This window comes from Babylonia areolata, chromosome 3 (genome assembly GCF_041734735.1).
Source record: "Babylonia areolata isolate BAREFJ2019XMU chromosome 3, ASM4173473v1, whole genome shotgun sequence".
In the NCBI taxonomy this organism is placed as follows: Eukaryota; Metazoa; Mollusca; class Gastropoda; order Neogastropoda; family Buccinidae; genus Babylonia; species Babylonia areolata.
Window position 1 is genome coordinate 23,248,089 of NC_134878.1, and position 27,894 is coordinate 23,275,982.

Below are 27,894 nucleotides of genomic sequence, written 5' to 3' on the forward strand. Positions count from 1 at the left end.
CAAAGCTTCATTTACATGCTTCCAGAATCCGTAAACGGTTCAGCTTAGAATGCCAACTGTACCAAGCAAGAATAAACAAAATTAGAATAGTGTGTTGGTATGAGAGTACTCGTACCAGATAAACAGAGGGAATGATCCATGATATGAGTTAACTCCTACCTGAAGTAGAATGAGTTGAAAATGATGAAGTACTATTATTGATAAACATTAAACAGCTAAAACTAATTTACTTGCAAGCCTAATAAAGAGCTCTACAAAAGTACAATGTACCCTTCAATCCCACTGTTACAGTTAATCAACAATTCAACTGGGCCCCCAAAGAAAGTGATTAACATCTGAAGTGGGAAAAAGACAAAAGATTGCTGCTGTGTCAGACATTCCACTAACATTTACAATTTTATAGCTTAGCGGCGCTTATCGCACTCAAACAAGATGTCTATGAGCTGTCAAAGCCATGGAACAGAAGCCTTCATCTGGCAGATAACAGGCTGGATGGGGAAGCTGCCCTCAGCAGTTATTTTGGGTGGTGCCCTTGAACACGAAACTACAGACAAGAACTGGCACATCTGTACACAGAATACATACATGTGGAGACTTCTGATCAGTCAAAACTAGGACAGCACACTGAATTCCACACAATGAACAGAAGTATGGATGTGCGTCATTGTGAATGTATACTTTGTGTGTTTATCAATAAAGTGTGTGTGTGTGTGTGTGTGTGTGTGTGTGTGTGTGTGTGCATGTGCAAGTACACATGCATGAGAGAGAGAGAGACTCACAGCAGTTTGGTTGCAGCTAATCTTAATGGTGAGCAACAGTATTGTGCATGTTTTATCTGCAGCTTAAGTTCTGTAAGCTTTCTGATTTTGATTACAATCTAAAGTTTAAAAAAAAAAATCTCTACTAAGCTCTTCCTCATACCACTCTCCCTGGTGATACTGCATTAACCACCTCTTCTTCATTTTACTGTTCTCTGTATGATAAGTAAAGAGAGAAGTAAACCACCATTAAATCTGACAACTTAGGGAAGATCTCATTACAGGAGGTGTGTAACTGTGTCTCACCTGTGACTTTTAACATCATAATGGTTCACTGACTGCAAACAATCTGATTGATAGGCAGATTGTTAATGGGCCATTCAACAAAACAAAAACAAAACAAACTATATATATATATGAAGAAAAACAATGGCAGCATACAAGCAAATTACCAGTAATATGAATTATCAATATCAGAACATAATATCAAATTTTCATCAGTAGTCCTCTATCCTTTCATGGCATTTTTGTGAAACTTGAGTCAAATGTCACTTAAATCATCTTGAGCAAAATGTTTACAAAATCTGAATCTTAACATGCACTTTCCTAATACTGTGTAATAGGTTTCACATGTAGCTCAACATGTGTATCATGTTATTGTATGATGTTGTAATGTGCTGTACTACTTTCTCATCACAATCCACTCCCACAACACAGCACTTTGACTTTGAACACATTTATATTACTGCACTGCTTTGTATTTGTAATTTATTTTATTCTTCTCATTTCTTGGCTATTTTAGTTAAATTCAGCTGGCTCTGCCTTTCAAAACCCGACTACTCAGTACAGACCACCCATTTTTCCCTTAGGAATGTCTGCATACACAGTGTATATTTTTCGATTAGTTTCCCTCTTGTTACTGTTGGTCTCTAAGTGCATTAAGTGCATGATGCACACAGAACCTTCAATGTCTCATCTGGAAGACAGGTACAGTTGTATGGTCAGCAGAGGGGGGGGGAAATATTCCCACCCTTGCAGGACTAGAACCCAGAACCCTTGCATCCTGCTGTTACTTGTGCAAGTCAGACCCTCTGTACATTAGGCCACTGCCCCACACCATGTTTAAAAAAAAAAAAATTAATTTTTAAAAAAGGGAAAGAAAACAAGCATGGTATTGCCTATTTTGCTCAGCACAATGCATCAGTCCAATACATTTTTTTTTACACAAATCATTCTTGGCTGAGCAGTACTGAGCACTACCTGTCTGGTGTTCACATTCAATTATATCAAATCAAAGAGATTTAGGGTCAGCAAGGGAAAAAAAATCCATTCAAACCTTTTTTTTCAGCACACTGCCAACTTATTTGTGTCAACAGAATCTTAACTGTCAAATTATGTATACAGTACATTAACTTTAACAGCATGTACACAACAGGAAGGCTGGGGTTTATTTTATTTGATCTTACCTGCATGCCTTGGACAGTTTGCAACAATGAAATCTGTCACATACGTAGACCCCCTCCCTCCCCTCCCAAAAAAACACACAAAAAAACATCTAACCGTTTCAACATCATATAGGTCTTTCAGTCTAAACAAAAGCCCCGTCTCACCGTTTCTGACAACATATCTGTCAGTCTGGTTCTGTAATGTGTCAGCTGTAAAAAAAAAACAACAACAAACAAACAAAAAAACACAAACCATGCATTTTTGACTTATGGTTGTCTACTTTCCCCGACCTGTGTCGACATTGCCCACCTTTGATTTTGGGAGATTTGGGGGCTGTGGATTTCACGCCCCTGGGTCGTCTCTTTCGACGTATTCTGACAACAAATCCGTACAGCAGACGCCGAGTGCGCGACCGATTCGGAGGAGGCGAGGAACACACCGAATGCGACGACAACGATAAAGTTGTGGAGTTGTCGGCGGTGATATCCGCCGTGCTGCTTGTGTCCTGAGTGCTTTCCCGCTGGTTGCTGGGCCCCGCATCGTCACTGTCGTCGGCCACATCGGCCGTGGGACCAGCGGGGCAGTCCCTCTGAATCTCCTCCACCTCCAGTTCTAATGGTCCTGCTGCCTCTACCCCCCGCAAACACGCCCAAAAAACTTCACAACCCGAACGGATTCCCGATGCAAAACAACACACTACACACCATTAGCACGCAAGCCGTGTAGTATTCATGTTGGTGGAGAGCTCCCTTCGCTTCTCCGTCTCACAGACATTCGTCACACTTGAATGAGGAATTCCACATGCCACACAATTTGCGATGATCTTGTACACAGTAAAAGGTAAAAAAATTCTGCCACAGTTGCTTGCTTGCTGAAAATGTGTGTGCGTGCAGTCGTCCAAAATCTATGGTTGGCGCTGGCTCTCTCTCTTCTCTCTCGCTTCTTTCCCCCCCGCAAATGAATGGGTTGGATTGTGCGCGTCACGTGACCCACTTGTTCAAGCTTACTGCTTCAGTGGGGGCTGTGCGGGAAGAACAGCACCCGGAGTGGTGTGTGTGTGTGTGTGTTGCTCTACTGCCTTTGCCTTTAGTGCGGCCCGAAACGGCAGCGGAGCCTGGGCACTACTGATGTGAGCTGCCTGATAACGTTCCTACACCCTTGCCTGATGCAGGTCGGACTCTGCCAGCCTCTGCCGTCAGTGTTAAAGTCTACTTTTCTCTCAAATTGCCACGAGAAAAAAAAAGTGCAAACTTGGGGGGGAAGGGCCGCAGCAGGGATCGACCCTCCGACAAGAAAACTTAAGTTGTTGGGTTTTTAACAGTGCAAAGGGCACGGTCGTCAGCGAGGCAGAACAACTTGGACACGGTCAACTGCCCCCACCCCCTTGCCCCACCCGCCTCCCGGTCTGGTTGGCTGGCTGTGAAAGCAAGAGTTGAGTCACAGTCTTGTTTCTGCATCACTGGACCTTTGCTGAAACCTCCGTGCCCCCTTTGGAATTACAGACACGTCTCTCTGACCGTGAAGCACTGGGGAGTAGAAGCGAATACACCAACAGTCGAATGTGACGAGCTTGGAGACACAATGGACTGAAGAAAAACATCACAGAGGTGAGTCTGAGAACATCTAGCCATCGTATCTCTCTCCCTGCTTGACTTCAAAAGACAGAAGAAGAATCCGCATTCACACCTACTATTCCATTACTAGAAAACACTGCAGTATATACAACGATGCAAACCTAAGGTTAATGGACTACCTTGGTGTGAACAAACTGTCATCTAATTTATCTTAATATGCAGAACAAATGAACTCAGTTATTACCAAACAACCACACTGACACTTAACATGCAAAAAGGGCAACCCAAAAGAAGCAGTGAATGTTTGGTTGCATCTGCAGTTTTACTAAGGAATCATGGAAATGCTATACATTCTTGAGGATCTGTATTACAAAAAAACATTTTATCTTTACATGCAACAAATTATGGTTGGCGTGAAATTACATTGTTAACATTCTGTATTAAGCTCTGAGTAATGTTTCAGTCACCAGCAACTATTATTCACTCATTTGCTGCTATCAATAGAAACCAAATATCCATGGACTGAAATAGTTTTTCAGTGGAATATTTTGAACAACTTGGATAAGCCTTTGTCTTTGTGTCTCTTTGTGAACCATGTTTCTAATTCTATGTCTGGATACCTACCTGACTTTTCTCTTTTGACAACACATATATGCACTTTAAAAAAATCTTTGGCTAAAAAAACACCACCACTACAAAACAATGTATTCATGCATGTATGAGAAAGACAAGAGTCCACAGAATCAGTCATATCTGACAGTCACACCGAATGAATGACTGTGCAGAATGTTCTGGCCATCTGGTTTTCATCAAGATCATTCAAGCTGACAGAACTATTTCCCTCAATGGTTGTCTCCTTTTTCAAGATCCCATGTATTTTTTAGTCAAATTCACCGGGCAGTTTCTGAGGAATACCAACCCATTCAACAATCAGTTTCTGAATATATGAGCTTTGACTCCAGGCCAGTCTCAGAATACTTTAACTCTTAGTGGATTTTCTTTTAATTTTGTGCAGCTGTGAGGTATCTTTACAGTCAACTTGGCTTTTGTGGCATTTTAACACTGTGAATTAAATTCTGTGTTGATTAGTTACAAGTTTTATTATATTTGTTAATTGATTTGATGACAAATCAGTGTCTGCAGGATGCTGATAGATTATAAGTTAATGATTGTGACCACTTTCAATCAAGATAGAAGCCCCGACCTTCCTTAAGAAAACTTGGCCATTGCATTTAAAGAAATTTGTATTCAAGTCAACCAGGAAGCTCTGATTCAAAGTAGCTGGCTGATTCAAAGCAAACAGAAAAAAAACAAAAAAAACACACTTTTGGATACTGTGACCATGAACGCAGGTTTTGTTCAAATGACATCAAATTATCTAAACCTAGAAAGTCCAGATTCATCAGTCGTTACTGCGCCATTGAAAGTGGTCCAAAAATTGTAGAAATTCCAGTTTGTGCAAGAACAAGAGAGGTCACTCACTGGCACCGTCAGCATAATTTCTCTCTCTCTCTCTCTCTCTCTCTCTCTCACACACACATACACTCACACAACATTTGACTGATGGTCATTGTATATTGCAAACAAGCATGACAGTGTGAGTGCAACAGACAGTGTCTCACTCAGAATATAACTGTCTTTCTGCAGTTTCAGAAAGTTGTAATGGGTTAACAACTCATTAATTTGTGGACACATAAACCAATTGATTTATGGACTGATTGTAAGGTTTTAAGGACTCAGTAGAACAGTACAAACAGTTGAACACACACACACAGGCACATGCACGCATGCACACACACACACACACACACAGACACACACCTCCCTTTTGACAACCCATTCTGTCCTTAATTTTTTGTTTTTTGTTTTTTCAAGCATCATTTTACAGTTTATACATCAGTCTACCATGCCCCAGGCCGAGGATGGGCATGAATAATTTCCAAAGTTATTGTTTGGACTGCCTTCCCATTGAGTCCAGGCTACAAACTCTCTCTCTCTCTTATGCTTTGAATTTTGATAAAATCTTGATTTTTTTAAAAAGGACACACGCCCGTTTTTGTTTGGACTCCCTTCCCATTTCGCTGCAGTGTCTGATGTCCCACCAAACTGTCAGTATATGCTTTGATAAAATCCTGTAAATTGTTTTTTATTTTTTAAAGAAGAAAGAACAAAGGACGTACCCCATGAGCACATTGATTTTGAACAGGCAGGTTCAGTTCTGAGCAGCATACTGACAGATGGATAGGTGTACAAATCAAAATCAATAACTTGAATCTGTGAATTACAGTTCATGTTTCTTTTCTTTGACTTAACTATCATCACAATTGTCAAATTGAAATTGATTGCGGGGGAGGGGGGGTTGTTGTTTTTTTCAATAATTTACTTTTTGTATTTTATTCCACCCCCCACCCCCACCCCTTTTAAAATTTTAATTGCACCTAATTACTAATTCAGACTCTGGATCGATTGAAACAGTTTTGTTAGTATTGTTGTGCTCTGATAGTAAACACTGTTAATTTACAATAACTTTAAAGCTTAACCAGTTTCATTTCCTGTTCTTGGTAAGCAGGATCAATACCGTATTATGAAACAGGAAGTCTTAGAATTTGTTTTGAAAATTCTCCTGGAAGGATTATATTTGTACCAGACTACTACACACCAGTCCAAGTGTAACTGAGAAGTGAAATATTTTTACAATGATGAACATGTCTTGTTATTTTGCCAGGTGTGCATTAAAAAGTGTTCTCCATTTAAAAAAAGAAATCAGAAAAAAAGAAGGACTGAAAGTGAAAGAGCAGAGATTTTTTTTCTGTATGAACAGGATAGACTGTGCTGATGGTAGTCATGTAATTTGAGCAAACAATCATCCTTTAGAATAGTTTGTTTTGAAGGAGGGATGGGGATGTGTGTGTGTGTGCATGGGCGTGCGCATGCGTGGGACAGCCAGTATGCATTCACGATTTAGGAGATGGTCATGGGGCACACTGGTAGAGTGGTGACAGACATTGTTCCTGTTTCCAAGCCCCACGTACTGAGCAACTGGACCTTAGCAAGGGCTTTTTTGCAAAGTGGTCCTTAAATTTTACATCAGGGTCCTGATCAGAATGTGTAAACTCTGTGTGTGTGTGTGTGTGTGTGTGTGTGATGCCAAAATTTCAAATTTCCCCAGGCTTAAATCAGAAACAAGAACAAGAACAAAAACAACAACAAAACAACACACAGTCCCAAAGTCCTCCTTAGCCAAAGAGCTCAGTACACATGGGATGGCGGTGCACACACACACACACACACACACAGAGGACTGGGAGCAGGGTGAACTAATCATAGGGTAGCTGTGGCATCCAAATTTGGTGGTATGGTAGATGAAGGGGGGGGGGGGGGTGATCCCTGTGGTTACTCCTTACCTGCTCTTCACTCACAGTTCCAGCCCACTGAGCTGCAACTATGTCAGTTATGCACACCTGGTACAGTAGAGGGACAAGAGCCCAACTGCTGTGAAGGTTTTTTTCATTTATTTTGTTTGAATGTCTAAATCCTTCTAATGAACATAAAGTAGTTGATGTGTGAAAGAAATGTTATATTGATTCATTTATTTTTTATAAACTTTTTTTTTTTCAAACAGTATTACCAATAGGTGTTTTGTTGTGAAACTAAAACACTCTGATGTATCTCTTTACAGCTACATTAATATTTTCCTGTCAGTCTGCATGTAAAAAACTCATTCAACAATGGTGGTATTTCAAACAAGTGCACAAGGGAATAAACAAACGATTCTATAATACAGGAAATAATCAAATAAATTAGTGAGTGGGTTGTATTGCACGAGCATGAAAAGCTGTGAGAAAACAAGTAACCTCTTCCCCCCCTCACCTCCCCCCTTATCCTGTGGGAAAAAGAGTGGGGGAGGTTGGTATGGGGGGATGGGGATGGAGAGGGGAGAAAGGGGGGTGGGGGAGGTGAGAGCCAGAGGCCAAGGGGGAGGGACAGTAACAGGAATGTGTAAACAGCAGGGTGCGAGTGAGCTGAATGGATCAGGACACTCCTCTATGGCAGGGTGATTTGATTGTGGGTTCATACATAGAAGAAAAAAACAGGTTTTTATGTGGAGGAAGTGCTAGGTATGGCAGGCAGGCAGGTATGAACTTTGTGAAATAACTGGTTTTGCTTTCCTCTGAGTGTGTGTGTGTGTGTGTGTGCTGCATTTGTGAAGATGTATGTAATGCGTGAGTTTGGTGTGTGTACTCTGTGTGTGTGTGTGTGTGTGTGTGCATGTGTGCACTCATGCATGCATATGCGTGAAGGGGAGATTTGGAGGTTTGCTTGCCCATCCATATGGGTGGAGAAGGAGAAGAGTGGAGAGGAAAAAAAGAAGTTTTATTCAGGCTTCATTGGAAAAATAATGGAATCCCCTTGGTGGCAGCCCCTGTGTGTGTGTGTGTGTGTGTGTGTTTGAGGTGAGGGAAATGCTTTTATGTTTTTAATACATGTCCAAGCAGTTAGGAAAAACCACCTTTTGGAAAATGTGGAAAAAAAAACCACCTTTTGGAAAATGTGAAATGGGGACAGACACTAAAAAAGAGATGATTGACTAGTTCAAATTCATGTTAACCCTCACTGTATTTGGTCTGCTGAAGGTGTCTCAGAATATCATTTTGTGGAAGCCCAGTTTCAAGAGCGATGTGACGATGTGTGTTTACAATATAAATGATGAAACTCATTATGATTAACAATGAGATGAATATTCATTATGCACACTTATTTTTGATGAAAAAAACTGGAAAAAGATATAATACATGGAGAAGGAGGGTGGGAGAGGGGAAGGAGGCAGAGGGATGAGGAGAGAAAGAGAGGGGAAGTAAAATAGTGAGAAAGTAAGAGAGAGAAAATAAAGGAATGAAATTTATTTTATGAGTGTGACTGAATAAGTAAAATACTCTTTTTCTTTTTCATGTAGATTGCGCTCATTCACTGATTCAGACCATGGGGGCGGGGTGGGGGGAGGAATAACAAGAAAAAAAAAAGACTGAGAAGTAGAGAGAAATCAAAATGGGGTTCACAGTGGAGGTTTTCTATGTTGAATTGCATGGGTTTTTCTTCTATTATTATTATTATCATTATTTTCATAATTTTACAGCTTTTGTTGCAGGGTCAGTTCAGCAGTCATGCTTCAACTCTTGCTTCCTTCCTCCTCTCAGATTTCTTGGTCTTGCTTGCTGAACAGTTGAAATCCTTTTTTCTTTTTTCTTTTTTTTAAATAAGAAGAAATCCTTCTTTTATATTAAAAGTTACATGTTTTAACACATTGACACAAACACACATGGGCACGCATGCATGCAAAACACAGCGCTGTACAATAACAAGGGAGAGAACTGTCAGTAAAGACTACTCTAAATTTATGCTAAATCAGTTGTTCCCCTTAAACATGATGTTCTTTGCTCCTCTCCAGATTGTAATATGTATTTTATTCTGTTAATCCAGTAGACATAAAACTGCAACAACAAAAAAACACCTCTCTTTTTTTCTATAGTGAGACTAAATGAAGCGTTAACAATGCATTTTTGTTTAATAATTCACACACACACACACTGATCTCTCTTTCACACACACACACACACACACACACACACACATACAAAGGGAGGCAATTATGCAAAATGGATATCGTTTCGGGAGGTGGTGGTTTCCCTCTGTTCCATGTGTTCATTGTCCAGGGTTTTCCATTTATTTTCATTTTATTTCACATTCCTAGTCATGGACATAAAAAAAAAAGTATAAACTAGGCAAGTGAAGTTACTTATGTTTTCAGTCATTTATTATTACAATATATAATAAACAGAAAAACAATAATATTCAGCATGAGACTGAGTGTGTCTGTTCTGTGAGAGAGAGTGAAGGGGGGAGAGGGGGGGGGGGAGAAAGAGAGAAAGAGGCAGGGTGGGACAGAGATAAAGAGAGAGAGAGAGCATGTGTGTGTGTGAGAGAGAGAGAGGGAGGGAGAGAGAGAGAGAGAGAAAGCCAGTGTTTGTGTGTGTGAAAGAGGCGAGCTGGGGGAGGGAGAGAGAGAACATGTGTTTGTGTGAGAGAGAGACATGGTGGAGTGAAACAGAGAGAGAGAGAGAGAGAGAGAGTGTGTGTGTGTGTGTGTGTGTGTGTGCGCTGTGGATAGATGGGGTCTTGTGACCTCATTCACTATGGTATGTTACACTGATCACAAGTGACGCAGCTGATATATCAAATACGTAGGTCCTACTATTTATCTTTTGAATTATTTATGTCTGCATTATTATCTTGTGACTTTATCTCATCTACCAACTAATATCAGTACAATAAATATAATGTTTCCACATCATCCTGTGACTCTATTTCATATACTGACTGTTGTGATACTATAGATATTAAGTTTACAAATTATCTTGTGACTTTTTCATTCATCGGATTTTATTTCTAAATCCTTTTCAGTGACTTTAGGGGGGGAATAGCTGATGTGGGAAAGAGAAGTCATTAAATTTTCCTTTACTTATTTTTAAAGTAATTAAACATTTTTAAGAGACTAGTATTAAACACGGGAATCATACTGATAAAGAGTACAAGTTTAATGATCCTTGATGACTAGTGCTCTTTGTTACCTTTTTGTTAAAGATGGTAACTATTAAGTCGTTTTGTTCCTATAAATGTTTACTCTAAAAACAATAAAACTATATAGTTAACCTCACATGCCAGCATGAGAATACTAAATTATGGCTTCCCATGTTTTGATGTAGTAACATACTTCCTATATACTAACTGGCTTCCCATGTTTTGATGTAGTAACATACTTCCTATATACTAACACATTATCTCCTCCTCACTTTGTACCTGATATTTAAGCATTTCACACAGTGACTCTGTCTCATTCCCCCGCAAAAACATGGCTCAGTTACAGTTTTGGAACAAAACCATCATGAACAATAACCAGAAGGTGCAGTGTGGCTTTACAGTTACACTATATTACTTGTGTAAGATTACACACAGCACAGCTGTGCTGTCTCTGACATGTCATTTGTTCAGTTCTGAATGTTAACAGATGGTAGCGTGTGTGTGTGTGTGTGTGTGTGTGTGTGTGTGCGTGCGTGCGTGTGCGTGTGTGTGTGTGAGAGAGAGAGAGTGAGACAGAGACAGAGAGAAATACGTTATAAAACAGAGAGAGAGAGTGAGACAGAGACAGAGGGAAATACGTTATAAAACAGAGGATTCTGTGGGCATCTATGGAGTCTTGTGACTTCATTAGCTACAGTACATTATACTTATATGCTGATCACAAGACTGTTTCAGCTATCAGATATGCAGGTCCTGCTGACCTAAATTCACACTGTGTATATCAAGTTTACAAACCTCCCTCACTTACTCACAAACATGAGTTGAGTGTGGGAGCAGTGGAGGGTGCGGCTAACGGGCTAGTTATTCAGCTGTCGGATGTTATTTTGAATCAAATGACTAAACGAAATGCACAGAACGGGGGGGGGGGGGGGGGGGGGGGGGGGCGGAGTTTGTATGTTTGCAAAGGATGGAGGAAAGCAGATAGAAAGGAAAGATTAATAACCAGTGACATTCACAAAGTGGCAGAAGAAAAAAAAGAGTATTTATAAACAGTATCCACCTATAATGTTTCTAATTGTACAACACTATTATCATTCTTCAGCCCATAACAGTGAATAACAGATTTATAGCAACTTGTGACGGGCGCAACGGCCAAGTGGTTAAAGTGTTGGACTTTCAACCTGAGGGTCCCGGGTTCAAATCTCAGTAACAGCGCCTGGTGGGTAAAGGGTGGAGATTTTTACGATCTCCCAGGTCAACATATGTGCAGACCTGCTTGTGCCTGATCCTCCTTCATGTGAAAACATAAGCAGAAGATCAAATATGCATGTTATTGTTAAAGATCCTGTAATCTATTTAAGTGTTCAGTGGGTTATGGAAACATGAACATACCCAGCATGCACACACACCCCTGAAAATGGAGTCTGGCTACCTACATGTCCGCGTTAGAACGGTCATACACATAAAAGCCCACTCATGTACATATGAGTGAACGTGGGAGTTGCAGCCCACAAACGCAAAAGGAGAAGAATAACAACTTTTCTGTAAAGTGCACTGAAATACACAAGGGCAGAGGAGAAGAAAAGAATTGCTTCTGGAATTTCTGCCCTTCTTGCATTCTTAGACTTTTGATGTTTTGTTAACTAAATCAAAGAGACAATCAGAAATTAAATGGTACTGAAAACCACAAGATAAACAATTTAAAAAAGGACCCGTCTCACCTTCCAAGTGTGTGTGTGTGTGTGTGCGCGCGTCTACCCTCACCCCACTTATCCATGACTCCTCTTCGAACAAGGAAGGAAATTTTAAACTAAGAGTAAGAAAAAGGGAAAAGTAACATGCTTTATTTGATAAACACACCTATTTTGGTAGCTCATACCGGACAGGTTTGGTAACAACGAGGGAATCTAAAGTGTAAGCTACTTATCCTGTTACTGTTAGCCAACAAACCAGGGTCAGACTGCAGTTTTTTGTTTGTTTTTGTTTTTTTCTAATTTTACAGCATTTTACTACATGAACCACTCCTACTTCACTGGTAGTTGCATCTAAATGCTCAAATATACTGGCTATCTCATAAATTTCAATTTTTATATATCTCACTCTCATGCAGTATTACCACCGGGATATATTAAATCATCATTTAGGAGAAAAGCTGACACCAGGATATATTATGAAAATAAGCATTGAGTACAAACTAAAAAGTTTTAATTTTATCATCATCAAAAGTCATCATGAAAATATAGCTCTCCTTTGCAACTCCATCATCATCCTTATACTTTTTATTTATAATCAAAAATAAAGAACCAATGTGATAAAAAAATAATTTTAAAAAAATGTCGTCAGTAAATGGATAGTAGTTTGGTGGTGTCTTGTGTCAACTCAGATGAAACAGAACAGGCACGATTGAACACCACAGAAATGACTTTGCTGTTTTAGGACAAAGCTTTGGTGGATGGTCTCACAGCATCCTAACAAAGTAACATTGATTGTTCACTGTGGTTTGCTGGAACCATGACAGGATGAACCTGGGTGTGGTTGTGTAAGTGATTCAGGATGAATTGCAAGAGGGTTGGGCCACTGGCGTGGTTCAGAGAAAGAGGCAGCAAAAAAGAAAGAACAGAAAAGCTGATCTGTTTATTTGACATGAACATTCAATTTTCTGTGATCATTGCCATCAAACTACTCAATTCAATTTCAAACAAATAAGCATTCAAATTTGTAAAAAGTATGTAGTCTGCACACTTTACCTTTATCTTTTTTTCTCTCTAAATAAATGCATCAGTGATTATTCTTCAGTTTATGTATGACAAAGAAAGATAAATTTATGTTAAAAAAATATACCAAAAAAACTTCACCAAGCCTGCTGAGAAGTAATATCATTTTATCATGCACAATAGTAGAGTACTCTGTAGTATAAGTAACTAGTCATTATAGAAAATTTGTATTATGAATTGGTTATATGATTTATTATCTATGGTTGTTGCTTAAAATCTTGAATATTGGCATATCCTTTTCAGTTTCTTACACATGTTAAAAAGTACATATGTGGCTGCATCCACACTGCAATTGCGCCTTTTTTTTCCTTTTTTTTTCTGCCCTGTCATCTGCACCATTTCAGTGGCATTACTCCCACACCGCTCATTCCCAGTCCCCCATACACAGCCACACACGGGTCCGTCTGTCGCAGTCCCAGAGCTGGCCACACACCAGAGGAGACCCTGCACTACTGCTGAGTCACTTCGGTGGTGTTCAGTGGTGCCTGTTCTGATTTAACATAATTAGGACACCACCTACTAAGCCTCCCTACTGATGACAATAATGGCTTAGTCGCAGAACCAGACTGAGTGAGCGTCCCTCCCATAGTGGAGACCACCACCACGTCCCCCAAACAACAGCCCCCCATGAATCTGCTGACACTGAAGACATTGACAGGACTCACCCCAAGCACAGAAGTGGAGGGGTATCGAAACTGAGGTCACAATGACAGCAGGGCATGAAAGGCCACAGACACTGGGACATTTTTGTTTATATTTGTAATGATGGAGGAGGATGACAATGATGACGATTTTGCTGTGGAGGTCCATTTTGGTTTGGGACTTCATGACAATGCTGAACTCTACGCTTCCTTTCAAAATGATATCCCGGCGTCAACCAGGCCCGAGAGATACAGACACTTGGAGTATTGGTGGGGTAATAAGAGCAACAAACCCAAAGACGCATCCGTGAATTGGATGACACTCAACTGTGTGGTCCCAGTCTCCCCATTTAAGCCCATAGCGCACTCAACTCTGGGTAGGAGCCGGCTGCAGGCCGAAAAACCCACCTCCGCTGGGATTTGAACCCATGTCCTCCCAGCCGTCAGTCTGTGACGCTAACCACTTTGCCACGGCGGCTGGTTCACACTGCAACTTCTATTAGTGTACCTCACAAGCCTTTTCCATTCCAACTTCAAGCATTGCATAAATTACAAGTTTGAATGGCAGACAAGGAAGTTTGTTAAGAAAACCTGTCATCCTGAGAGTTTGCTGTCATGTAACAACATATGCTTACAAAAGTTACATCCCGCTTCTCATCTCGCCCCCACACCCCACCACTGCCCCCATCCCCCCTTTTTAAGTTATAACAGAGTAAAGTGAGAGAGAAGACTGAAAGCTTCTAGTTTTTTCCCCATATGTCTTGTGTAAACAAGATCATTTTCTTCAAATGATGAATGAATTTATCTATTAGTTTAAAAAATACTGTCAATAAGTGAATAACTTTGTTCCCATCATGATCCTCTAAACAAAACTTATGTTAATGCTTCTTTCTTTTCTTATTTTCTTATCTTTAAAAAAAATTTTTTAAGTAAATAAAACATACTGTTTAGTTCATCAGCTTAGTAATACTCACTAATGCTGAATTTGTATTACTAAATTGGCTCACAAACTGATAACGTTTTTACTGGAAATAGAAAATAAAATGAATCATTCTAAAAAATCTAAGAGAAAATGTAGCATAGTGCATCATCAAATATTTCACAACTTGGGTGTGTGTGTGTGTGTGTCACTGTGTATGTGTGTGTGCTGGGTGGGGGTGGGGTGGGGGTTCACTATGTCATATGTATATGTACCAATGTATATAACATGTGTAATGTTCATAACCAGATATATATATATATATATATATATATATATATATATATTGTTGCCTGTCTAACAATATCCTTTAATTAACACTAACTGCACTTTCTTATAATTTAATACCAATCCAAAGACCAGATGATACTCATAAACAAATAAATAAACATGGTTATTTGAGTCTAAGTTGCGAAGTACCATGCATTAAGGGACTAACAATAACAATAAATATATGTAAAATTAAGATATGGGTGTAAAACATAACATCAATCAATAATTTTAAAGTTCTGTTTTTGTCCCTGTCCTTTGTGGACTGGTCATGTTTCAGCTGATTAATGTTTCAACAACTGTCGAGTCATAACATATAATTTCCCCCAGCTATGGTCTGTACAAGGTTTCTCTTCCTTTTGTCTCATTTACTTTTATTGATAATTCTGTGTGAGCTGTTCTTGAACATGCAAGTGAATGATTAGTATGTATCATGCTTTGTCCTTTTTCTTCTTCTTTTCTTTCTTTAATCAATCCCATTCCTTGTCAGGTGTTTATATGAGAATGATCAGTATCAAAAATGTTTTTAACGAAGATTAAGACTATAAGAGCTAAAATACCTAATACACAAGATGATAAGTGCTTGTAAATTAAATGATGAAAGATTCAGATATCCTACAAAACATCAAGCTGTGTTCCATAATTATATTAACTGTAATACATTAACAATATATGAATAATGATATTTTTTGTTTTAAAATCTAATATTTACTGGGCTGTGCAGGTTAAACAAAACCTTTTTTTTTTTTTTTTTACAACAAAATGTCAGAAACTATAACTGGATCAGTATCACTTATTTGGTGCATCTCAATAATAGTTTGTAACTTTGTTGTTCACTTGTTGTTTCTGTTGTTAACTACAGTTATGTTTTGTAAAGCCATTACAGCCAATTAAGGGAAACACCCAACAGAACTGAATATGAAAAGATGGTGCCAATCTTTTGAAAATTAATTCACATATCCTGAATCACAAACATGCTTATTTTAGTATACAACAGCATTATTTGAGTGGTGTTAATAACTTTCTATTTCATTCAATAAACAAACAAACAAAAAAAAGTATAATTTCTGGGCCTTACAACACTTAAAGATAAATTATTTATATTATTTATAAACTACACATCTCCGCTTACATCTATGTTCATATTTTGTATGATTTTTCTATTATTTATAAACTACACATCTCCGCTTACATCTATGTTCATATTTTGTATGATTTTTCCATTATTTTATCAAAATGTTAGTGTGTGACATAATGATTTCAAACCACCACCACCCCCCCACCACCCCCACACATACAATGACAGTGAACAGTTACTTAGCACTCCCAGGTTTTTTGACTGGGCGGTTTCATTATTCCAATAGCAATGCTGACAGATAAAATATTGACTGTTACAGTGGCAATGTGGGTTTTTTTTTTTAGCTGATACCCAATAACTTTTTCATTTTCTTTTTCATTTTACATTAATCGTGTTGTTTTTCATTTGCAATGTGAAACAGGCAATTGCCAGCGACGGCTTTGACGATCGATTGAATTGTAAATGGTTAAGGTCTCCGGTAAGGTGAGCTTTTGGGCGTGTTCTCTTGTCACCAGTGTCAGTGAATAGCTTTCGTGTCAAAAATTTATGGTAACCTACCTTTGTCTGTGATGACCGTCTTCATTGGATCAACTGGCGCTTTCAGGTCATTGCCACCTCTGGTGCGATCGGGGGGTCGGTTTTCCGCGACCCCATCTGTTTTGGTAGCCATTCTGACATTCAGAACTCCGTTCACTTCCGGAATTGATATCGGAAACACGGATTCGTTTATTCTTTTAGCGTTTTATCCGAATAATATGTCAAATCATCGGCAGCATGATCGAAACGCGGATGTGATTTTTATTTACGTTGTTTTATTATCTAAATTATTTTGATCAGTATGCAGCCGCACGAGTTTGAACTTCGTGACTACCATGATGTCAGTGTCATATGACGAATGACGTCACTAAGAGATTGTTCCTTGTTTATAAATTGGAGACGAGGGTTGTGAAATTCCAGTAACTGACTTAGTCGCAGAACACAGTGTTTTCCTTGGTAAGTCTGCGAATAGTTTGCTACTAAACATTCCGACACAATCGGCGTAGTGTCTTTAAAGTTGTGTAATCTGGTATGAACCTAACTACATAGTTGAACTGCTATTTTTGTGAGTGCCTTTTTCCTCCTCTCGTCTCCACCAGCTCGACGTGGTTGTCGGCTGCTGTTTGCAAGGTGTCGGTACCTTTCATATTGTGATCAGAATGTGTTCTACAGGGTTTTTTTCACGTATGACATCGTATACATAAAGCATTTCGAACTTAGATCTGATGAAAGAATCATTCTTCAAAACCACAAAAGGATGTAAAAGGTTCGAAATTAAAACAGCTCACGATTTCTAAAAATAGTTTTTTTTAATAATTACTCGTCATTCACTCATTGTCACATGCGTTTTTACCATGGCCTACTTTCCGTTTGGCAGTTGGTAATGTACTTTCAGTATGTTAGTTGCAAGTATATGAAATATGCTTGATTGTTGTTCTGAGAAACTCTTGTACAATATAGATTGCTAATTATTAAAAGAATCAGGCATTAAAAGAAAATTTGTCTTCCACTTCCAGTAGTGGCTGTCAGAACAGGATCTTCATGAATAGATCCTTCTTTAAAAGTAACACTTGCTATTCTTAGTGATCTCTCGCCTTGTCACAGTTCTAGTATACACTTCAAAGTTGTGTGCAATGTGATATATAGATCATTTGCTTTTCTTTATTTTATTTATTTTTCATTTTCATAGATATCAGTAGGACTGCTGTTAGGCAAAAAGATCAACTCTGTGTGTGTGTGTGTGTGTTGCATATTATTGTGTGTGTGTGAGTAGGTAAGAGAGACGTAGAGGTAGAAAAAGATTTAGCCAAAATCCTTTGTGGAGGGGTTTAATCATTGTAATGAACTTGGACATTCAAAGTATTTATCATTTTATATGACTTTGTATGATCATCAGGTGGACAGTCCTGAGAATATATGCTTTTGTTTTTGTGTGTGTGTGTGTGTGTGTGTGACAAAAGAGAGAAGAGAGAAGTGAATTACGGTGATTATTATTTTTGTCTCTTACAGTTATAATTGTTGGAATTTACTTCATCAATAAGTTGATATATGTTGATTGTAGATAATTAAGCTGCCAAATCTTTAGATTGTCAGGATTGTAGCATTATTGATTGTAAAAAAAAAAAAAAAATGAATAAGCTTCATATCTATTTTACTTTTTTTTTAGTCAGAAAAAAAGTTCCCATGAGATGACTTATCTTTTTATTCTGTTTTGTTTGCAGTATTTGAAGAAAAGTTTCAAGACCCAGATCAAAATGTCTCTGTATCCAACACTGGAGGATATGAAAGTGGATCAGATGGCTCAGGTATGTCTTGGTCAAAAGTAGCTACAGACTGATAAGAATGTTAGACATAAAGAAAATGCAGTACACAATAGATACAAACATGATATATTCTTTGATTTTATAGATTATAAAATTGTGGGTCAAAATGACTGGTGGAGTTGAAAATATTCTTTTTTTTTTCTTTTTTTTTAATGGAAGGGATGTTTTATTGTTTATATTGGTTTCTCAAGTATTTGGTCAGTCGCTTAGATATTTCTCTGTTCAGTGATCAACCCAGTAATATAGATCCAGATGTATTATAGTTTCAAAATTTGTATGTGAATTGGCACATAAATTTGTTTGACCAGATTTCATCCCAACTAATTGGGAACATGGCCAGTAATGTGTTTTGTTTTTTGTGTGTGTTTTGTTTTTGTTTTTTGTACTTACGCTTCCACCCACCCCACCCCCATACCGTCCAAAATGCAAGATACATTACATTAGTGACAGTTATTGTTTTTGCCTAATTTATTCGCTTGAGTCACTGTTTGCTCCTGCCCTTTGCAGCAGTGATATTTTATTAATCAATTATCAATCAGTTATCAAGGAAGATGTTGTTTTTTTTGTTTTGTTTTTTCTGGGAACAGTCATGCATTAGAGCAGAACTGAATGTTTTCCCATCCTAAATACAGTGCTAGTGGTAGTAAACTAGGCAGGGCACATATGTAGCAAGTCTTGTTCATGAGGAAAAGTGAATTGCTGCTTGGGTGCTTGTTGGATCCTGGGTGCACATATTTGCGCAGGCTACCTTAGTAAATGTTTTGATTTCTTGAGTGTAATGGGTGGGTTTCATTGAACCTCATTGAATTGACTGTGTGGTTTGACAAAGATGCCTGTCACAATTAGGGCCTGCAACTCTTTTTTTTTTTTTTTTTTTTTTTTTGCATGGTGGTTCAGATTTTCCTCAGCCATTTCTTTTGCTGCATTTGTTCATATTAACTGGAAATATTAGTTTTGCAAATGCATACTGCTACCCCTATGCTTCCTCAGTCTCTTTCCTTTTAAAAAGAATTTTTATTTCATTTTTAGAAGTTCATTCTAATTGTCTAGAAATCATATGGAAATTATTTAATTGTTTTATGTTGATAAGAGATCTTGAACAACTGAAGGAGTACTAATGCACTGTATTGTCTCTCTCTCTCAGGCCCAGATCCAGCATGAACAGAGGCAGGCCATCACACAGGGCGGTTACCCTGCTGGCGATCCTGCCCCTCACCCCCACTCCAGTTACCCCAGCTCCAGTGCTGCCCTCTACCCCTCTCTGGACAACTATATGGGGCTGCAACTGACCCCCCAGTTTGTGCAGGAGAACATGCCAGTTGTGGCTCAGGTATCTTCAATTCAAATAACATTTTAGATAAATTATTATAAGTTACCAAGTTACCATTTAATAACATTTTAGATAAATTATTATAAGTTACCAAGTTACCATTTGCTGATTGCATCCAATGGACCCAATGGAGTAGTGTCCTCTGGTTCAGGTTTCATATTATATATAAATACTCCACCCTCCACTAGATCTGAACTTGAGGTCTGAGAGCTAGTCATTCAGATTAGACAATTGAGGTCCTGTGTTTTTAGCATGCACTTAGCGCATGTAAAAGAACCCAAAGCAACGAAGGGGTTGGCCATAGTAAAGTTCTGTAGAGAAAGCTACTTTGATTGTAATGCTGAGTATGGTTGTCTATATGACATGGTAAAAATGGTCATACACATAAAATCCCACATGTACTTTGGAATTAACTTGTGAGTTTTAGTCCTCGAACACTGAAGAAGAAGAGAAGAAGAAAGTAAAAACAAATTCACTTGCAGTTGCAGACAGAAAAAGAAGTTTGGTGTTGCACTGTGGTGACATGCTCTTCCCAGGGAGAGCAGCCTAGATTTTTCACAAAGAAATCTGTTGTGACAAAAAGTGATACAACACAACACAGCATGCACCACAACACAAAACTGTGCAGTACTATTATAACAAGTTCAGGTACAAAGGACACAGTCCTGAGTTGAAGAGGAGTGGTTGCATACATCTATGATTCTATCACCACAGTATATGGAAACTACTCTTGACATGAAATGGACTGCAATCACCTATGCTTTCACTATCTGGACAGTTCTCATTCCACTATATAATGCGATAAAGATTATCCATTTAGGTCATGCACACTTGCTTTCAACAGTTATGCCTAGATACAGTATAATGAGTATTTTAAACACTTTTTTTTTTTTTTAATCTCTTTTTCTGTTTAAAAGATAAATGAAGACTGAAGATTTGGGAAAGTTGATGTTTTTGGATATCTTATTTATTTTGGGCAAAATTTTGGCAATTTATTGCATTTACAGCCTTGAGAAAGTAGGCCGATTATATATCATGCAGGCACATTTTTCTTGCTTTTTTGTGTTTCTACCATGTCTGTTGCAAACCATATCTGTAGAATTTTTATGCCAGTAGCTTCAGATGAGTAAAAATGCATTGATAAGTTTCAGGACATGATATTTATCACACATGGTGTGAAGAAAACAATCATCTCTTGCAAGAAGAAAATACAAATTTGATTTAAACTAATTTACTTGGAAAACTTGTATTTTGTAAAGAAAGATAGATCTGTAAGCATTAAATGATTCTGTTCCAGGTACTGTTTCATCATTTTGAGCTTTGTATTTTGTATTAAGATTTAAATCTGTGGTATCAATTGATGTAGCTGCTTTAGGTTATGATGCTTTTGTCTAAAACTGATTCATATTTTGTTTGCTTGAAAATGGACCAGAGAGATGGGGAAGAACATTACTCAGTACTTGGAAACAGTGGCGTAAAACTACATGAAGCATGTTTTGCTATAGTATTTGATAATGAGATCATTTCTACTTGGAATGAGTAACATTTGCACTTACAGTTCACACTTTAAGAACCTCATCCTAGTTGCAGCAGTAGTTGTAATACGGTGATTGTTGTTGCTTTCAGAACATGCAGGTGGCACAGCGGCAGACACCCAGTCAGTCCATGGTGGCGCCTATCACTGGCAACGCCAACAAAGGTCTGATGCGGGCCGAGATCAAGCAAGGTATACGGGAGGTGGTTCTCTGCAAAGATGAGAAAGGCATGCTGGGTGTGCGTGTCAGGCATGTCAACAATGTGAGTCACTTGCTTTTGCCTTTGTTTTTAAAACTTGTGATCTTGCTGTTTGTAAAATGCAGGCTTTTATTGAAACTGATGCCAGTAAATTGTCTTTGCTAACATGCAAAATGGAAGTGGGGTCAAGAGTTTTTGCCTCCCAAGTTGTGAGAGAGTATAAAGTATTCAATCATGATTCCATTGTGTGGAGTTTGATTTCAGTTACATGTTCACACAGGCATTTATGATGGATTAGGTATTTGTATAAAACAACACTTTTTTTTTTAATTCGTTCATTTTTAGTTTGTGACTACATTGAGTTCAAAGTTATATGGAAATAAAGCACCTGGGCAAATAGATGAAAGTTATTTGGACTGATTCATTTCTTCAGTTACTATTAACGATTTTTAGAAATAATTCATTGTGTAAATTGTGTCACTGAACTTTCCTGTGTATGCATGTTTCAGGGGTTGTTTGTGGCACTGGTGATGAAGAACTCGCCAGCAGCTCTGGCTGGACTGCGCTTTGGTGACCAGATTCTGACCATCAACGGCCAGACCATGGCGGGCTGGGACAACGACAAAGCCCACAACTTCATCAAGAAACTGGACCCCCAGAGGATCACCATGGCTGTCAGAGACAGGTGGGTTTTGGGGGGACAGAGCAGGCTAGACTGTGTAATAATGCAGTCTGTCATTGAAAGAAAAATAAAGATGAGGAGAGAGCTGTGTGTATGGATACAGGACAATTTCAGTCTCTTGACAATAGGTTTTCATTGGAAATGCCAAAGAAATGATACAAAGGACATGCATATTGTGGAGGTGAAAGTCAGCAATAGTGAGGAAGTGATCAGCATCAAAGACTGGCTAGGAGGTAATGTGTTTGAATGACGTCAGAGGATTATCATTGTTGAAGTATTGGGCATGTTGCTGGCTCACCCAGCCACAGGTTCAGACTGGAAGGCTGGGACCAAACAGTCAAGTGTCACACTCTTTGAAAGGTTTTTAAGATCCCCAACCAATATTGCAAATGTCTGTACAACTGGGGCTGTACTGACATGGGGATGTTACTTGAAACGAAGAATGAAAAAACAGCATAGTCAGCCTGAAATCTAAATGGGTCTTCTTGGATCGTCCTCATCTACATCTGTCATCACTAAAGCCCAAAGCAAATAGAAAATGTATCTTATAATGTACTATCTTTCATTCCCAGTTTGTATGGTGACCTCTCTTTTGATTTTTCATCCACTTTCATTCAGTGTGGCGGATTCATGGAGACTGAATGGACCTGGTGGCAGTCTCCACTCCAGTGGAGAACATAGCTAAGTCTGGCTCCAACAACTCGGCAATTATTGTCTTCAGTAGAAGTTGTAGTCAGTTGGTTTCTGTATGTGTGGATTCAGTACAGGGACCTCTGAATGCCTTTGAAGTGACTGAGCAGAAGCTAGTCTTGTGGCAAGCTATTATGAGCAGTTCCCTGTTGTGACTGGCTAAACAAAGCTGGGTGTGGCTGTGTAGGGGTGTGATGGCTTTGGCAAAACCATGATAATGGGGGAAATGTCACAAAGACTGCAGGGAAAATTGGTCAGAAAAATGAATGGATGAAGTGGATGGTTGTGGGGGATGAGAAAACAAGGATCTTAGTTTTCAGTAATTCAAGAGCTTAGATTGCATCTTTGTACTTCACACTTGTCCTGGTTTAATTGATACATGATTTTATGTATTTCTCTGGTAGATTTATATTTCCATTTGTACTTTTATTTGCTTTTATTACAGAATAAATGGTGTATCTGTGTTTAAAATATTTTAAGAAATATGATAAAGGCATGCATTTTGGAGGGGGAAGTCACTACACACACTGCAGTGTCTTAATATAAAGCTTGACTCTTTCTCCTTTTCAGGCCGTTTGAACGGACAATCTCCATGCAGAAGGACAGCAACGGTTACATCGGCTTTGTGTTCAAGGATGGCAAGATCAAGTCATTGGTGAAAGACTCCTCAGCAGCTCGCAACGGTGTGCTGACAGATCATCAGCTGGTGGAGGTGAACGGACAGAATGTGGTGGGACTGAAGGTGAGCACATGAGGATTGTCACTAGCATTGTAGGAGGTTGGGAGGTTTTGTGCTGTCTTAATGAGAATCTGAGTGGGTACACACTTGTGTGCATATGGGTATGTGTGCATTTGAAATGATGTAATGTTTAAATTGGTGCAGTTTTGGAGAGCATTTTAGCTTCATAACCTGTTTTGCTTTTGTTTAATTGTCTGGTTGGTGCCTGTTTTTTCAATCAGTTTGAATTTAGTAATATTTTCAGTGTGAACTGTGTGTGATATTGGCACATGCAGGTAATGACTTTTTCATGTTGCCTTTATGTATTTCCTGTTTTCTGAAAGTGTGAGAATATATCAGCTTGTCTGTATCTGTAAGAGATTTGATGGAGAAATTCTCGACAGTCACGGATTGTTGTGATGTGTTCCAGGATTCTGAAATTGGGGAGATCATTGATGCTGGTGGCCGCACAATCACAGTGACCATCATGCCATCCTTCTTGTATGACCATGTGGTCAAATGGTCAGTAATTTTCTTTATATCAGCATTGAATTCTGTGTGTGTGCGTGCGTGGGAATGTATGTGTGTGTGTGTGTGTGCAGGTAAGCATTTGCACATTTATCTGCCTATAAATTAATTTGTTCTTAAAGAAGCACACACAACACAACACAACACAACACAACTCAACACAAGCATACAGAGAAAGATTTCTTGCTACTTAAACTCTTAACATATTTATGACTACAGATAATCAAATCTTTGACTTCTGGAACTATTCGTGGTTTTTGCAAAATAATCACCAACCTTTGAAAAAAATCACAAAAATTAAAGGTATGCTCAAAAGTTTAAGTGTATGTTTTACTGAAGGAAAATGAATGGTGAATATAATTATCATAAGTTCAAAGTAGACTGGATGAGATAACTCACAATCAAGGGGGGAAAAAACACCAGAATATTTTGGGGAAAAAAAAGAAGAAGAAAATTCAAGTCTTGTCTGTTTTATTGGTGGAAATGGTGCTAAAATATTAGCAAATGTATTAGACACAACCACCAAGCGCATTTGTGTTGTTTTCCTCCACTATCATTTTGTTTTAAACAAACACTATACATAAACACATAAACCCCCTCACACATGCTCCCACTCTAACACCCACAAACACTGTCGCACAATGTTATAACAGCTTGAAGCTTTCATCTGGGACATGAAGGTTTTAAGCTAAAAGATTGGGTTTTTTTTCTATACCCACTTATAATACGACCCTGCCCCTTTCCTGTTGATGAACTTTATAGCATGTAATCATTATCAGGCTAACCAGAATCACTTCAGTTGATCAGCTACAATACTTTTTGTTTTCTGTCACGTTTTCTTAGTTGCTATTGTCGATGTTGTGCAGAAAATCAAACAAAATTCTAGCCACTTCTATGCCCTGTCTCCTGGCAGACATGTTGACATGCTCAACAACTTTTCGCTTTACAAAGTGCAAAACATCTGCACCAGAATTGAGCCAAAACTTGCGGAGATATTGCTTCTAATACCCATCAAGGCAGTCACCATTTGCAAGGAAGTAAGCTTATTCAAATGAGCGGCTGGACTGTTGATAATGCAGTTACCGTAGATGTATCTGTGGTCGAAAGTTAAACTTAAAGGCTTAAAAACCAACACGCTTGGTTTATGGAAGTATAGACCTTGTGATTTGATCACATAAGAAAAAGTGAAGTGCCTAATGTTTGTGATGATGGTTTTCCTTTCAGCATGGGCAACAGTCTGATCAAGAGGCTGATGGACAGTTCAATCCCCGACCTGTGAGCATCCAGCCAGATGTCCACAAATTGACCACTGCACTTCTTCCTCATCTCCCTCTGTCATCAAAAAAGTCTTCACCAGACAGAATTCTTTCCAACAGTCAAATGTGTCATCTCTCTTCTTTAAAAAAAAAGACTGTTTGCTGTCTGCATCATTTGAGTGATAACTAAAATCATGGCAGCTTGCTTTTTTTTTTTTTTTTTTTTTTTTCCCCTTAATCTTTTTCCTCTGGCTGTCTTCAGAAAGATGTTAAGTCCATAGACAGTTCTGATGGGTGGTGTGTAATGAATCATAGCATATTGATATGACTTCTGTATTCAAAAAGTGATGCAGTATGCTGAACAAACAACAACAAAAACTGCTCAAAATAGCTTTCAAATTGTTGACTTTCAATGAGCATGATCAGGTCTGCTCTGGGTGACTGTTATTACTGTTGACAACTAAACCACCAATATCTTCTTTGCCAGAGAAAGAAGTCATTTTTCTGTTTATAAACTATCACATTAAAAATTTTATTTTGATCTGATAACTGTCTACAAAATTTTGTTGTGGGGGATCCTATTCAAATGTCAAATTGCGTGAATTACTTTGTGGGTTAAAAAATTCTTGCTTAAAACAAAGAACAGATTTATTAATAGGCATAACAAATTACTAAGATTGCAGGACTCTGTTTCTTTCATAAATGAGATTTACAGAAATTCACATTTCTTAAACAAAACAAGAACATGAAAATATAGCGGCTTGTTCCTGTAATAATTTCATCATACAGCTTTTAGAACATGCGCTGGAGAAATCCATCTGTGCAAACGTTATTTTGTGATATTCATCCATTCCCACTCTTCTCAGTGGATATTTTGTTTTCTTTGTGGATCCAGAATAACAAAAAGGAAAATAGTCAAATAATTTCTAAAATGGATAAAATCAACTACATCATTTGAAGTGCTACATTCATTAGAAATGTTATGTGTCTAAAAGCAAGAGACTTGTGATCAGTTCTGTACAGGTCTAAAAATGTCAAAAAGAGGACAGAACATGTTGATATGTTATTGTAAGGTGCATTGTAAATAAAACATTTTATGTATCAGCAGTTTAACTGTCTGTTGTATGCTGTCCATTCCCCGTGTTTGGTGAATGAAATTTTGTCATTGATTATGAATATGGTGATACATGTTTTTATATCTCCTGGTGCATAGAATTTGAACTTTTTGATATTGCTGCGTCCTCTGTAGATGTTATTGAGTGTGGAATTTATGTTTTGTTTTTGGATAGTGTATTTTTGATATGTATGAAATAAATGTGATCATTGAGTTTATGCTTTATGTGAAGAACTATTTCAATTTATAATTATTAATCAGTTGTTTTTAGTTTTGTTTGTTTGTTTTAAATCCATCCGGTAGAACTCTGTTTAATCAAACTGAAGTAGTTACTTGAACCTTCAGAATCAGTTACAGACTTTTGTGTTACTGTTTATTTGTTGATGAATTTTTTGGTGTTATTGAAGAGAACAGAGCTTATGAAATTTATGCAGTTTATACTTTAATATTGATTACAATTCTGATACTTTCACAGGTTGGATACATTTTATATCGGAAACTCCTGCAAATGAATCTGTATGGAATTATGGGGGAAAAAAGTATAAATATTTTTTCTAAGTTTTGAAATAATGGTATGATTTGATTTTCTTAACTTTTGTTGAAAGTGCTTGAATCCTCTTGTCCATACAACTATTCCCTTGGAGTCCTTTAGAAATTAAACCATCTAGTTTTAGTTAACAGATGCAGTGCAAAATCACCTGGTCACAAATTTTTGTTGACTTTGAAGTGTACCAGTTTAGTAACATGTACATAGACCAGATCTTTATGTGAGCCAACTTTTCTCATCTACACAAAATCTGAAATGTTCATAGATCAGATATGCTTTTGATAAAATAAACTGTTCACAGGTCAAGCAGTGTGTTAAGTATTTAGGCTACAGTTCTCCCAAATTCTCACCAATTCTCCCCATCCCTACTGAAAACCAAATATGGTACTTCATTTGTAACCTTGTGAGTTCCAGTTTTCTGTGATTATGTTTTTATAAAGTGTTGGAATTGATGGTGGATTCTGAATATTGTCTACAAAATCCTCCTGCTGCTTCCTTGTGAATTGAGCCTTTTGCTCATTTCTTGATGCTGCACATATTTACAGTACCGAATGGAGGCGGATTGTGAGGGTTCATGCATGCTTGTTATTGTGTGCTTCAGTGAGGGGAATGTGTGTGGGTTTGAAGGATAGCTTGTGTGATATGTTGCAGCATCAGTTGTCTGTCAGCAGCAGCCCATCCCCCACCCCCTTCTTTGTTCATGGAAAACATGAACATGTGCTGTTGTCATGTGTTGTAACTCGACCAAAGTCTGCTTGATTTAACTGAAGTGATCATGGTAATGGTCACACAGCTGTAATTTATTGATAATAAACTTCTTCTTTTTTTTTAAAGAATAT

General features: G+C 38.2%; 2 protein-coding genes across 3 annotated transcripts in view; one reads left to right on the forward strand and one right to left on the reverse strand.

Annotated features, from left to right (window-relative positions):
* The window catches only part of LOC143280260 (uncharacterized), an 84,112-nt gene extending 67,218 nt beyond the window's left edge, over positions 1-16,894 (reverse strand). Inside the window, exon 1 of the mRNA XM_076584891.1 lies at positions 16,655-16,894. Coding sequence (XP_076441006.1) covers positions 16,655-16,766 — 112 coding nt within the window. The 5' untranslated portion in view covers positions 16,767-16,894. The remainder of the gene's footprint in view (positions 1-16,654) is intronic.
* Positions 3,293-27,882, forward strand: LOC143279857 (syntenin-1-like). 2 transcript variants are annotated; one of them, XM_076584113.1, is made up of 8 exons: positions 3,293-3,811; positions 18,355-18,438; positions 19,601-19,786; positions 21,413-21,583; positions 22,030-22,205; positions 23,463-23,634; positions 24,041-24,132; positions 25,363-27,882. In XM_076584113.1, the coding sequence occupies exons 2-8, from the start codon at positions 18,388-18,390 to the stop codon at positions 25,415-25,417; spliced, it is 903 nt and encodes a 300-aa protein (XP_076440228.1). In that variant the 5' UTR covers positions 3,293-3,811; positions 18,355-18,387; the 3' UTR covers positions 25,418-27,882. The 2 variants fall into 2 exon arrangements, with proteins under 2 accessions (XP_076440228.1, XP_076440227.1); XM_076584112.1 differs by lacking the exon at positions 3,293-3,811 and adding an exon at positions 16,962-17,089.
* Positions 27,883-27,894: the final 12 nt, after the last annotated feature.

Bases quoted from the DNA above. Each gene is read 5' to 3' on its own strand.
- LOC143279857 (XM_076584113.1), top strand. From the start codon at position 18,388: ATGTCTCTGTATCCAACACTGGAGGATATGAAAGTGGATCAGATGGCT. The intron at 18,439-19,600 runs GTATGTCTTGGT...TCTCTCTCTCAG, and splicing joins AAGTGGATCAGATGGCTCAG to GCCCAGATCCAGCATGAACA. The intron at 19,787-21,412 runs GTATCTTCAATT...TGTTGCTTTCAG, and splicing joins ACATGCCAGTTGTGGCTCAG to AACATGCAGGTGGCACAGCG.